General features: G+C 45.2%; 1 protein-coding gene across 1 annotated transcript in view; it reads left to right on the forward strand.

Annotated features, from left to right (window-relative positions):
- Positions 1 to 274: 274 nt before the first annotated feature.
- Positions 275 to 14,651, forward strand: part of MLEC (malectin) — a 45,465-nt gene continuing 31,088 nt past the window's right edge. The window contains exons 1-3 of the mRNA XM_069215053.1: positions 275 to 594; positions 11,718 to 11,896; positions 12,361 to 12,537. Of these exons, the coding sequence (XP_069071154.1) occupies positions 414 to 594; positions 11,718 to 11,896; positions 12,361 to 12,537 (537 nt within the window). The 5' untranslated portion in view covers positions 275 to 413. The remainder of the gene's footprint in view (positions 595 to 11,717; positions 11,897 to 12,360; positions 12,538 to 14,651) is intronic.

A 14,651-nucleotide genomic window follows, 5' to 3' on the forward strand; every position in this document is an offset into this window, starting at 1 on the left:
CGCCTGCGCCGCACTTCTGACACTGTATAGAGGACTTTCCCCGCCCCTTCCCGTGTGCGTGCGCCTGTCGTGTACTTCCGCATCCAACCGCCACTGCAACCCGAACCGACCAGTTCCACCAGTACAGACTAAGCCTCACCCAACCTTGGTCCAGCCACGCCCCGTCGACCAGTGTCGACACACTAATGGTCGTCGCACTGGTGATGTCACGCCCCCGGCCTGGTGGGGTGTGAATTATTCATGAGCTGATGGCCGGGGCAGAATGTTATTGGCTATCGGCGGAAGCCTCAGGGTTAGGCTTCACTGCTTCGGTGAAACTGAGTGCCAGCGAAGAGTGAATGAGCCCTGAGGGGGAGATGGTGGAGCGCGGCATGGTGCCATCACGGGACCACTGAAGCCGCTGAGCCTTGGACATGGCTCCGTTTCAGGCCCCACTCCTTGGACTCTTATTACTCATTGGGGCCAGCTCGGGGACTGCAAGCAGTGGATTGGCGGACAAGGTGGTTTGGGCCATTAACGCCGGTGGGGAGGCACACGTGGACGTGCACGGGATCCACTACAAGAAGGACCCGCTGGAGGGCCGAGTGGGAAGAGGTGAGGGGTAAGGGCTGCGGGGCACAGTAAGGGAGTTTGTGATGAATGACTAGGTGGGCAGGGACCCAAGGGCCAGCTGTGTGGTGAGAGGCAAATATGGTAATACGTGAACTGCAAAGACTGGGAAAGGACTGGGTCAGGCGTGAGTGAAGCCAGTTAGTTTGGCAGGGGGCAGGATCTCGAGGAGGAAAGGTGTTAGTTGCTGAGGCTGCATTAAGGAGGTACCAGCCACTGAGAGGTAAGAGTGGAGGAAAGGGTACAGGTTACTGGCTGGGCATTGATTGAGGGCGAAGTGTCAGCTGTGCAGTGGAGCGGAGTCCAGAAGAGTGCAGGTTGCTCACATGAGGTCCCTGCAGGAGAGATGTCAGTTGCTGACGGGTCACTGGAGGTGGGGGTGCCAGTTGTAAGGGGATACCAGGCGAGGAGAGAGTGTCAGGTGTTGTGCGGTGAAAGAAATAGTCCTAGTTGCTGAAAGGAGGGCCCGGGGGCGAAGGGAGTGCCATTTGCCGAGGAGTGAGCGGTGTGGCGAGTGTGCCAGTTGCTGAGGGCAGGGTGGTGGAGATATTACCAGCTGGCGACGAAAAACTGCGAGATCTTGCTGATAAAAGGAGTTGAGTGTACGGTGCCAGTTTCTTTTAGACCATCAGCTTAGTTGACAGCGGTTGATAAGCTGCCATTACCCGAGAGTAGAGCCTGTTATTTCCGAAGGTATAGTTGTTGAAAAGAGGGGTTCCGTTGGTGATGGAAAGCATAGGCAACACGAGGTGCTGAGGCATGTGGATAAGAGTGGCAACATAGTACAGTGGCGGTGTTCGAGAATGGTGCAAAGTGGAGAAATTTGTGCTGGGTTTGTTGAGGATTAAAGGGAAAGTGTGAGCAAAGTCCAATCAAGTTCTGAGGAACTTAAGTGCTGCTTCGTTCAAATTCGAGTTTATTTTAAAAGCCCTGTTTCCTCATTTATCGTTCTCTAGCCGTGTGGATGGTCTATGGGAGCCAGTAGAGTTACATTTCTTCTCTGGTTGTTTCTTTGCTGTTTTTTTTTGCCTGATTCTTACTGCGACATGTCATTTCTACAGTAGCATACGGTGATGATTTTATAGGACCTTTGTTTGAGCAGTTGTGTACGAATGTAGGCATTCCACCGAGTTACAAACACAGTTTTTAACTGTTGTCTCTTCCTAAAATTGAGTACTGCAGTGTATCTTTTGGCTTTGAACGCTGCAATATGTATTTTAGAAGTTGAACTTCTAAAATTGTTCGAGTTGTGCTTTAAAGAGGTCTTGCAGCCCTACTGTTAGACTTGAGGTTTAAGTTGAATGGACTCATATTTCAGAATGAACAGTGGTTTGTGGTGCTTTCGTTTAAGGATCTTGAATGTTGATTTCATTTTTTTTGGCTTTTAAACAGTCTGCTTTGTGAGATGACTGGGCGAGAGGGGTGGGCATGCATTTTAAAAGCATACGGTTCGGTGTTTTTATTGTGTTGGTGACTCAGAAAGTAGTGTACTTTGTGAAAGCACCAATGTGCTGCATTTGGGAAGAAGAAAGCGTATCGACGGGTAAACTAGAGGTAGACATTTCTTCTCAAAAAGGAAGTGGTGAGTTGAGCAGCGCCGACTGTGTCATTGAGCACATTAGACTCCAACCCGGCTTGCTCAGTGCCATTACCCAGCAATCTAATCCATGCTCATTCCGGTCGAACTCCGACCCCATTTGTTTCAGACGCAAGGATTAGACAACCTTCAAAGTTTTGCTGCCCGAGCAGTGCAAGGCGCAAATTATTAATAAGTTACTATCTTAGCAGTTTGCCTGCATGGGTGGCTCGTGCAGCTGGTGGTTGAAACAGCCAGCTTATTTGTGTGTGTGTGTGTGTGTGTGTGTATATATGTATTATAATAATAATACAATATATATATATATATCTATCACGTAGGATTTTGATTCATGGTTTGATCCTTTTTCGTCTGGACTATGGCAGTGCCCTTTATTTAGGTAGTCCAAAGGCTGTGATAAAAATGCTGTTTCCCAGAATGGCTGGGCATTCCAAAAACACAATCGGTAGGTGCTGTGATCAAAATGCTTCACTGGCTTTCTATACGCTGCAGAGTAAAATGTAAGGCATTATGTATCTTACATTGGACAAAGCACAACTCAGATCCATCTGCTCTTCAGCGTTTGGCTACCCCACTACTGTGCCAATAGGGACCTGAGGTCAAACAGTCTTGAGCTGCTCGTTGCCCCCAGAATCAAGAGCTAGGAGCAGAGGTTGGTCTTATACCTATCTTGCTCCCAAGCTTTGGGACACTCTGCCTATATGCATCCCCTTCCATTTACTGTACGTCATGCATTCACATACAATTTTTTCTCGCATCAGTCGCCACACTACATTAACTATAACTCGTCCTTTCTCTGTGCACTGGTTATAATCTTGCATATTGTATAACATATTTCATATGAAATCATAGCAGTCATAATACTTATGATATCTGAAATTACATAATTTCTCTGAACACAGTGCATGGTAGAGATATTGTAGGGATGAGTGTCTCACCCGGCAGGGTGCTCTGCGGGCCATCCCATGTGCATTATGATTTTGAGTCAATCTTTGTATCTATTATGTTTAATTTTATTGATATTTTGAACAGAAAATGCTAATAAAAACAAGTTTAAAAAAGCATAGTGGTGTAAACTAGTAAAACAGCGTCATACAGTGAAGTGCCTTATTGTCTTGTATTGTAGGGTAGAATGGTGTTGCATGTACTGGAGTAAAGTGTTATACAGTGGAGTCGTTGAGTGTAGTATCATGGAGTGGTGTTGTACAGTACAGGTGAGTGCAGTGGAGTGGTGTATCGTCAACTGTAGAGGAATGGCAGAGAGTTGAGTAGAGTGTTGCTGAATGGCATAGAATGGAGTTGTGTTGTGGAGTGTAGAGACTACAGTGTTGTCCAGTGGTAAAGTGTTGTAGACTGCACTTTTATAGAGTAGTGTTGCTAGAGTGGAATGACATGTCAGAGTGGCATAGAGTGGGCTGATGTGTCATATACTTTCGTGGCGTCTCATATAGTACAGCACAGTGGAGTACAATGTAGTGGCCTAGCAGAGAGTGGAATGGCGTGTCATACAGTCATTTAGTAAGCTGTGTTGTAGAGTGTGAGAAACTCATGGAGTGGCGTAGAGTACATGGTTATTTAGTGAGGTAGAGTAGACTAGAGTGTGGTATAGTGTGCTACAGTTGTGTGGTGTTGAGTGGAGCTGCATACATTGGTTTGGCATACAGTGGAATAGTGTAGAGTCGAGTGGCGTCCCGTGGAATGGTGCAGAGTGGTGTTGCTTATAGTGGAATAGCATAGAATAGAGTAGCGTGGAGTGGTGTATAGCAAGTGTCCTGGACTGGATTGGCAGACAGTGGAGTGGGGTAAAGCAGACTAGTGTACAGAGGAATGCCATACAGTGGAATAGCGTACAGTGGAGTGGAGTATAGAGCAGTACCTTAGAATAGAGTGGAGTGGCATACAATGAATGCCATACTGTGGACTGCAATACAGTGAAATAGCATAGACTGGACTGGCGTATAGTGCAGTACCATGGAATACCATAGAGTGGAGTGACGTACAGTAGTGTAGAGTGTGATAACTTAGAGTAGAGTGGCATGGATTGGAGTGTGGTGCAGAAGCATAAAGTGGAGTGGGGGACAGTGTAGTGGCTGCCACTGAAGTGGCATAGACTGGAGTAAGCTACACAGGAGTGGCAAACAGTGGAATATCATACAGAGGAATGCCATACTGTGTAATAGCGTACAGTGGACTGCCTTACAGGGAAATAGCATAGACTGGAGCGGCATACACTGGAGTGGCGTACACAAGGGTAGATTGCGACAGCATAGAGTGGAGTGGCATGGATTGGAGTGTGGTGCAATAGCATATAATGGAATGGGGCACAGTGGAGTGGCATAGAAATAATTAAGGTACAGAGGAGTGGCAGACAGTGGAATAGTGCACTGGATCCCCTAAATATCCAAGTATTCGATTGGCCAAGACATGGACACTGTTCTTAGGGATAAATAAGGGATTACTATGAAGAGGGTAACCAAACACGTTACTCAGTGGATGTGAAATCGTAAAATGTGACATTCTGGAGGGAACAGAGCATATTAGTTCAATACACCAAATTTATATACTATGATCTACATTGTTATTGGTGGCGATAAAGTAATAAAGAAATTCTTTAAGGGGCACTAATCCCACCCCACCCCGTGGCATGCTTCCACATAGTATTCTAGGCGGGAGGTGCAGTGCCAAGCCGGCCCCTCAATGGCTGCTCTTTAGTCAGGATCTTTTCACTGCCCATGTTAACTGCTTAAGGGTCAGTAATAGTGGTAGGTGTAGTGTGAGATGGATTAGAGAATTAAAATTGACTATAGCTCCTCATAGGACTTCAGACATTTATTTATGTGAACTGGGGATGTACGGAAAGATTACAAAGAGGACAATTTGAATCTGAGGTGTTCTGAGGTCCCTCTCCAATGGGCGATGTGTTTCACACTATTGCCTTATGGTCAGTGGTGTTTATTCAGGACCTTTTGAGTAAACCTTACTACATACAATTTGTGCCCCACCCTCTAGTGATGTGATTATTCAGATGCACACGGTACTGTATGTGTCTTACCAGACAAATCCTTCATACTTTGTGTCTCACGTGGTCCAAGTGATGCACCTGTTGGGGAATAAAAATATAACAGCACCCATTTAAACTTGCTATTGATATGAAGAACTTTCTCTCTTTTATATATGAGGAAAATTCTACGTATTTCAAAATCATGCAGCTGTGAGCAGACACATGCAATTTACTTGTGATCTCAGCAAAGCAATTTTGAGTCTGATATGTAACCAACCCCCCAGTCTTACCCCTTATGTGAGAACAGTCTTCCCCTTTGGGGCACAGATGAGCTGGCACTAAAAAACATGAGTGACCCCCCCCCCCCCCCCAAAAAGGACAGGCGGAAAGTATTTTTTTAATCAGCAGTATTTTTGTTTTAAAGCAAATGCTTCTTTATTATTATGAAGTCAAAACCCAGCTGCAGCAGTCAGCTAGAACTGAGCATCTCGGCATAACCATTAACATACTTGTACAGTATGGTTTGCCTGCCGGTGTCCTACCTACACTGTCTGGTCCTGAATGGTAGACTTAGTCACCTGCTGGGACAAACTGTGGATAATGTTTCATAACAGTCATGAAACTGACCAAGATTAGGAACACAGTATTTCTTTTGATCAGTCTCAATGGAAAATTTACTTATGACCAGGTGCTAATATCTTCTGACAGCTTGAGCCGAGTCATTGGACTCCACACGTAGAATATGGCCGCTATTTTGTGATGTACATCGTATTGAATCAGTTGCAATATACAAAGATATAGATACTCATATTTTTGACTGTCAAGGAAGTAACATGAATTATGAATGTCAGCCCAGTTCGTGTTTGAAATAAGCTGCTTGGCACGTTTATTACATATTTCACCTCTCCTTGTATCCTACATATGTGGGAATGGTCATATCACACTGGCATATAATTCAGAAGGTATTCTCGTGTGCTATAATTTACAGGAATCTTAGTGGGTGACTTTATCTGACAGTGTATGTTCACTCAGTGTAACAGTGATGCAATACAATGTAATGATTGAGTACCTGGACCCCTTTCTGTGGTTATACATAGAAAAATATCATGGTTAATTTGTATGCACATAACATGTTTCTTTGGTGGTTCTCTATTTCCACAACTGACTCCATTGCATCTCATCATTGAGTCCCACCCTAGATGCATCCAGTTTAAGCACCCACTGCTGCTTCTTTAGTAAAAGTTGTGCTGTAGAGTTGTGACATACTGGTACTCTTTCTAATACGATCTACTTCATGTTATTCAGTTCTAGGTACAATTTCAGAAAACGTGCCATATGTTTTGTACTACAGCGTCTAGTATACAGCGTCTATACTGGGTTGTATTCTTATTTTGGTTCCTTCTCACTCTAGCTGGTCTGGTAATCATTTGACATACCTTAATTCTCATGCACACGTGATCAAATACACACAGTTGTTTTGAGTTAGTTTGTGTGGTTCTGTAACCCTCGGGGTTTTCCTAACCCCAAGTCGACACCCTTAGTTTCCTGTTGACATTTCTGCAGGGGGAAATGGAAGGCCCCCAACTATTCGTCAGGGACTCTGGTTTGACCTTTTTGTGTCCAGTGTGGATCAATCTATCTCTTACGTTTTGGGATCTTTTCAAAGCAAAAATAGGTTTTTCCATGGATAGGTTTCCAGTATTCAGAATATGCCAGTTCGCCTGAATGCTCTTTTTTCTTATGAGTGGACGCTCGTCTGACTGTACACAAGACAGTCTTTCTAATTTCTCGTAGTTCGAGAGTTCCACAGGAGCTTCTCTCCGGATTGCTCCATCTATGACTTTTATCAGGGTATCTCTTTGTCTGTAGTTTTTCGTGAGGTATTGTGCTTGTGGTTCATAGTCTTAAGTGTTTTAATTTCTCCAGATGAGTAGAAATTGCCCATAAGGAAGATTTTCCTGTAGCGCTTGGGGATGCTAGCTGTCTGATTGTGTGGTAGGCCATTACGATCTGGGGGTTTGTTATGTCTTAGTAATACCGTTCCCATCATTTTATAGCAATCACCAAATCGAGGAATGCAGTACTCTCTTTAAAGGTTGTCGATGTGAACCTTAGCCCCTTCTCTGTCCGGCATTTCCCCCTCCGGTGGCAGGCCTTTTTTTTGGCTATATGGGGCAGTTTGCGCTTAAGCCCTCATAACTTGTTGTCCACATATTCTACCCACGCCAAATTTCAGTCCTTTTTTCCCCCAATATCCTAGGGATTCTAGAGGTACCCAGCCTTTGTGGGTTCCCCTGAAGGACACCAAGAAATTAGCCAAAATGCAGCAAAAAGTTTGGGTTTTTAAAACAAAATGGGGAAAAAGGGCTGCAGAAGAAGGCTTGTGGGTTTTCCCCCTGAAAATAGCATCAACAAAGGGTTTGCAATGGTAAAATCATCAGCTTTCAGGAACAGGTAGATTTGAATCAGAAAACTACATTTTCAACACTATTTTGGCATTTTACTTGGACACACACAATTTTTTTTTTTTTTATTATTATTATTTTTTTTGTGTGCTTTTAGCCTCCTTCCAGTTAGTGACAGAAATGGGTGTGAAACCAATGCTGGATCCCGGAAAGCTAAACATTTCTGAAAAGTAGACAAAATTCCGAATTTACCAAGGGGTAATTTGTGTAGATCCTACAAGGTGTTCCTACAGGAAGAAAAGGCTGAAATAAAAAACATATTGAAATTGAGGTGAAAAAAACAGCCATTTTTCTCTACATTTTACTCTGTAACTTTTTCCTGCAATGTCAGATTTTTTAAAGCAATATACCGTTACTTCTGCTGGACTCTCCTGGTTGCGGGATATATAGGGCTTGTAGGTTCATCAAGAACCCTAGGTACCCAGAGCCAGTAAATGAGCTGCACCTTGCAATGGGTTTTCATTGTATACCAGGTATACAGCAATTCATTTGGTGAAATATAAAGACTGAAAAGTAGGTATCAAGGAAAACTTTGTATATCCAAAATGGGCACAAGATAAGGTGTTGAGAAGCAATGCTTATTTGCACATCTCTGAATTACCCATATTAGCATGTGAATTACAGGGCGTTTTTCAAATAGACGTCTTTTTTACACACTGTCTTACATTTGGAAGGAAAAAATGCAGAGAAAGACGGGTCAATAACACTTGTTCTGCTATTTTGTGTTTCCCCAAGTCTCCCGATAAAAATGGTACCTCACTTGTGTGGGTAGGCCTAATGCCTGCGACAGGAAATGCAACATGGACACATAACATTTTTACATTGAAAACTGGTGTATTTTTTTGGAAAGTGCCTAGCTGTGGATTTCGATGACAGAAAGTTCTGGAATCTGAGAGGAGCAACAAATTTCCTTCCACCCAGCGTTCCCCCAAGTATCCCAATAAAAATTGTACCTCACGTGTGTGGGTAGGCCTAGTGCCCCTGACAGGAAATCACCCCGTGCACACTGCCAGCCAAGCGCCACCCCGTGCACACTGCCAGCCAAGCGCCACTCCACGCACCCCGCCAGCCAAGCGCCACTCCACGCACCCCGCCAGCCAAGCGCCACTCCATGCACACCACCATCACTTTGTTTTGGTTTTTAAACAACAAAGAAACCACTAACTAATTATAAATAAGTACAAAACTACAAACACAAAAGCTCTAACTGAATACATGTCAGAAATGCCACCCGTGAAACTGAACATATGAAAATATAAAACAGGCAGTTTTCGCTCACGGTATTTCCCAGAATTTTTTGTTGGTGTGCTAACTCTCAAACAGCCGGCCACCCACAGCCCAGGGTTTGAAGGGCAATTGGGGCAGTACATCCGGATCTCCCTCTGGATACCTCTTCGGGCACAGACTTTACATTTCTTAGAGGGAAAGTCTTTTTTGGAAGTGGGAGGAATGTGATCAGGAAAGTGGCGATCTTTCAATCTAGCCACATCCTCCACCACTGCTACTCTAGGAACTCTTGCCTGTTCCATCACAATAAGGCTATCACTGACTCCTGAAATCTAACAAATTTCATCCTTGACTCGAGAGAACAATCCTTGAACACAATAAAAGCGTTAAAAGTTGCCAAATAAAATAAATGTATGGCTAACTTTTTATACCACACGTAAGACTTACGGAGAGCAGTGTACGGTTCCAACCTCTGATCTACTCTATCAGCACCACCCATGTGCTTATTGTAGTCCAAAATGCACGCAGGTTTGCGCACTTCGGCAGCTCATCATTCCGCAAGGCACTGCACTGTCCCCTCAAGTATTTTTTTTACAGACAAGCTCCCATGGATAGCCTTTCCGGTTAGAACGTATTGTGCCACAAGCAACAGTGTCTACTCTGAACACCTCTGTGAACAACTGCACTCCAGTGTAGATATTATCTACATACAAAGGGTGACCTTTGGTAAACAGTCGTCTACCAAGTTCCCACACAATTTTCTCGCTAACTCCAAAAGTGTGCAGACAACAGGGGGGGGGGGTTAATACTGGAATCCCTACCAATGTAGACCCGGCCATCAGTAATGTGCCCCCCTTTGGGGGGGCGACCCTTGCCAAAGGGGCTGTCCCCCCACAAAACACACACACTCGCCCTCCCTGGTGCGTAAGAGGATTCTGGCCCCCTTTGGGGCAGGTGGACCTGAAAAAATATGCCAATCTGTCCCCATGGCCAACAGTTCTGTGCCCCAGCACAAAAAAGGGGTGGGGGGAATATTCCCTGGCATCTTGGTGGCTTCTGTCCCCATTGGGGGCAGATGGGCAAAAAAAAAATAGACCCAGGGGGTCGCTCCCCAAAATAAACCTAAAACAACCCCTGGTGTCTAGAGGGTAGATGCCTGCTCCACGATCGCTGGCCTCGCTTGCGATCGTGGAGCAGGAATCCACCCAAAACAGGCACGGGGAAAGGAAAACTCTTTCCTTTCCTTCTGTGTCTGTATTCCCCCCCTACAAACCCTCCAGAAGAAGGACTCACCTGTTTCAGGTCCTCTCTGCACTTGCGCTGAAAGCAAATGGCTTACAGTGCATCCTCAGTAGCATTTGTTGACGTTGGCGTGCTGACGTGATCAGATTGCGGGGGTGGAAGGGAAGCGATTCCCCTTCCATCCCCTATTGGAGAGTGTGGGAGGGAGGCCCATGAGGGACTGCTATCGCTCCCCCTGTGGGCCCGGTGCGGGACAAGCTGGTCTCGGGACAAGACCAGTTCGCCCAAGGCACCGTGGGGGTTAAGTAAGGATCCAGGTCATTATTCCATGTCACAAAGACCTATACTGCCTCCTCGGAGCCTTGCCATAGTATCATTATATCATTGATGTAATGTTTCCATACTGTTTCAAAATAATGCATATAGAGCCTGGCCAAACTGGGAGTGAATGTGCTGCCCATTGACATGCCCTGTATTTGCAGATAAAACATACTTGGTGGATATCCCTCCCACTTTCTCTTGCCTGGACAGATAGGTCTCATGAAAATGGTAATCTTCCCTAAATTGCTATTTCTGTTTGTAAATATACCTCTGCCAATTACGGGTTCTTTTTTTTCCTTCTGCTCCACATGCAACTGATCTGATTTGACTTGAGCCTGCAAGCTGCCCAGGATAAAATGGGAAATACTTGCATTGCCTTTTCTCCACTGGAGCTGTAAAGCCTTTGACCTCGAGTTTTGTTACCTAGGTGCACAGGATCACATTGTCTTCTATTGGTTTCACCGAACTCCTTATTTGCCTCTTTTTGCTGTTCAGTCGGGTGTGTTTGCCACTGTTCCACTTCAGTCTCTGATGGGCTCTTCCCCTTCCTAATATACATTAAATACGGCCGTCCCTCTAGGATGTGGAATAGCTGTGGGAGAGGGTGGGATTAGGCATTATGTACTCTACTAATCTACCACTCGTCCATCAGCCACTGCACCCTATAACGCAGGAGTCAAAAGCAATCTCTTAGCTGCCCAAGCGAGGCTATTGGTGTTGGGGTGATTTGTATAAAGATAAAATATTCATAACATTGACCGACTTCAAGGGGAGTGTACCCTGCTCTCCTGGATATATTTCTGTGTTATCGGCCCCTGGGTTCCCTCTGGGCAGAAATTTTAGACTCCCTGTTGGAACCTATTACTTTCACACCCTGAAAAGCCTTTTGTCTGCAACCTCCGCTAGACAGCTAATCTCTAAACTTCATTGGTGCAGGAGGAGGTGCCTGCGTTGGCCCTGTCTGTCAGGGGGCAAAACTCTTTCTTCTGTTGTCTTTGTGTGATGTTTTCCCAAGATTTTTGCATTGTGCATGACCGTGTGCATTTCCAGTAATGAATGCCACCTTGGTGAGAGGGGGGTAGGATGAGTTACATGGTCACCCCAGAATGCCCCCTGGATTCAGCTAAAGGTGTGAAACGTGGGACTGAGCAGGAGGTTGGTTGGGCTTATTTGTGACCTTTCCAGCTGTTGCAGCGCTGATCCATGTGACATCACCGAACACTGACTAAAATGCTCTTTCTCTACTTTAATGCAGCCTCGGACTATGGGCTAAAACTTCCCATTTTGCGCTCCAATCCTGAAGATCAGGTCCTCTACCAGACTGAACGGTACAATGAGGAGACTTTTGGCTACGAGGTCCCCATCAAGGAAGAAGGTGACTACGTTGTGGTGGTCAAGTTTGCTGAAGTTTATTTTGCACAATCTCAGCAGAAGGTGAGTCAGTAACTAACTTCAAGCTAATGGGGCTTTGTGAAAATGAGTATTACAATAAATTGCTTCAAAATTTCTATTTTAATTCTCTCTGGTCAGCAGTGAATATCACTTATTTTTGTGTAGCTACAGGCAGTAATAACATGTGCATGCTATGGATTATCCTCGCTGCTTATTGATTGAACTGATTAGACACGTTAACTCTTTAAAGCACAAACTATCCTTACAAGTCTAGGTTTTAGAAATGTGCTGCTTGCCATCTAAAAGTAGGCATTTATTCTCAAGTTGCTCTTGTGCCATCAAATTGGGAAAACTCTACACCGTTCAAATCTTGGACAGCACACTACTGCTGCATATCCAATGTACAGATCTTTTATAACTTATGGGTGATTGTGCCTTTTTCTCATAGTTTGCCTTTATGTGTGCCTTGCTTACAAATTAACGTTCTCCCCCACCCTTCTCTTTAGGTGTTTGATGTACGTTTGAATGGCCATGTTGTGGTTAAAGACTTGGACATTTTTGACCGAGTGGGACACAGCACAGCCCACGATGAGATCATCCCTGTCAGTGTAAAGAAGGGGAAGCTGAGTGTTCAGGGTGAAGTGTCCACATTCACCGGGAAGCTCCACATAGAATTTGTGAAGGTAATAACCTGCTCCCTGCATGAAGCTGCATTTTCACTGTGAGAAACCTGTTCAGTGGTCCCGAGGCACAAAGGGGTGACTAGGCCTCAACTGAAGTGATTGAGTTGGTTCCCCATTGATGTCTAAGGGACAGACATACTGTGGATCCTGATAACTGAGCACCAGGTACCATTGTTTAGCGCCTGACTGTCAGGGTAGTGATGGAAGCAGTCCAAAGCTTGCTCTGGAAGTTGTATCCGATCAAGAAGACTCAGAGTTTAACTGTGCACCCAATACCATTCAGTTATGCAGTGTGCACACAATATATAGATGAAAAGAAAAAGTTCTTTAATGTACCTTTACTTAATATTACACAAAGATCTGGAAGTTTGTAATGAACAGATACTATTAGTATGCTCTTATCTAGGACTTAACAAAATATGCACTACAGATGCCCTAGATAGCTGCTGCTCAGGGAATGTGAAGGCGGCAGCTGCAAGTTAATTGAACCAAAGATCAGTGTCTATAATGTGCATATTGCTCATTGGTTCACTAATCAAGTTGTTGATGTTTGCTCTTGCCCTTTTAAGGGCTCATGTTGTGCGCAAGCTCGTTTTACTTTCGGTCGTTGTAATGTGAAGCTTAGATATGGATTCAGTTTGCGCTGTGCCCCTTCCCTGCCTCCTCTTGGGGGACATCTGACATTTCAAATGGGCAGTGGTATAGGTGTTTCTCAGGCACCAGGCAAACACTCTGTTCTCCCTTTGCCCCCTCCCCTGCTTTCATCACCACCAAAAAACATAAGGAGAAGTGTGAAAGGAGAGTATAGCTGAGCCTAGAAGCAGCGCCTTAGAAACCCTGGGTGATGTGACAGATCGTGAGTCTCAACAGCACCATATCAGTCAGTCTCTTGGTGCTCAGGCCCGCGATACACACACAGCTCACTTCTTCCCAACCACAGAATGTGGTTTTGTTTCCTATAGCTCTGCATGCCGGATGCCTGTCCCACAACCACTGGCACAGCTATAATCATGGGATGCACATTGGACTCTCTTATGTGTCTTACTCGTTGTGCCGTTAGAGCTTCCTAGTCAGCCCCACTGATCACTGCCAGGCCAAGAGGTCGCCGGGGTACTCTTCAAGACCTTATGGTGCAACCAGTGGCACTATAATTCAGTTTAGTTTATACTCCAGTCAGTTTAGTTTAGTTTATACTTTAGACAGCACTTGGATGTGGTGTTTTCAAGGTGGTTCACTCAGTGTAGTTTCTCTGGGCAGCTCCACTCCAAACAGCTATGGCCAGCCATATCCATGCAGGAATACCTCCAGCACTCCTGTCTTAGAAGGCTAGCAGAATCCTTGCCCAGCAGATCCACACTTCCTTCTGCAGATTGTTGCAGACCCCTTCAGGTGAAGTCTCTTCACTTCTAGGAAGCTGACTGCCAAAGACTCCAGCCCTAGATCTCAGAATAGTTACGCAATACCTTGTGGGATGCTGGCTATGTTGGATATTCTGGCACAGTGAGTGCCAGTTTCAGTCCCTTTCTTGCACTCCTTTCTGAGACATGGTAAGTATATTCCTCATGTGCTGTCATGTAATGATTTCTAGGCCGCTGATAGCAGATATTAGGAGATTAACCTATGCGTCTCCAGGGATAATCCCACAACGTGCTCAAAAAGGAAAGAAGCCACTAGACAAAACACCTTTAAGCGCTAAAAGAGACTGGCTTTAACAAAGGCTAAGGAGACTATCTCCAGACTTCCCATGCCGTCCTCTAATCTAATGGAAGTGCTTTCGTAAAGGAACAAAAGGCGGGTTGCAGCAAACAGTCCCTTCTGCCCTTCTAAAGGAAGCACCATCTCCTTCCTCCCCACTCTTCAAAGTTTAGTTATCAGACGCTGTTCAGAGGGCCACAGGGCAAGCCTGAGTTTCTGAGTCCAACCTTGGTGGTTGAGGGCCTTTACTCCTGATGTCCCAGGGCCTGCCCTACTAAGGATCCCGCTCAGTTGGGCCAGTCACCCCCTTCTGCACCTGACTCGGTTGGGTAGTGGAGGACAAGCAGTCCAGGTTCCTTCAGGTGGTGAGTGCAGATACAGATCAGTGAGCACAATTCATAACTAAATGTTCAAGCAGC

The sequence above is a fragment of the Pleurodeles waltl genome, chromosome 11 (genome assembly GCF_031143425.1).
Source record: "Pleurodeles waltl isolate 20211129_DDA chromosome 11, aPleWal1.hap1.20221129, whole genome shotgun sequence".
NCBI classification, from domain to species: Eukaryota; Metazoa; Chordata; class Amphibia; order Caudata; family Salamandridae; genus Pleurodeles; species Pleurodeles waltl.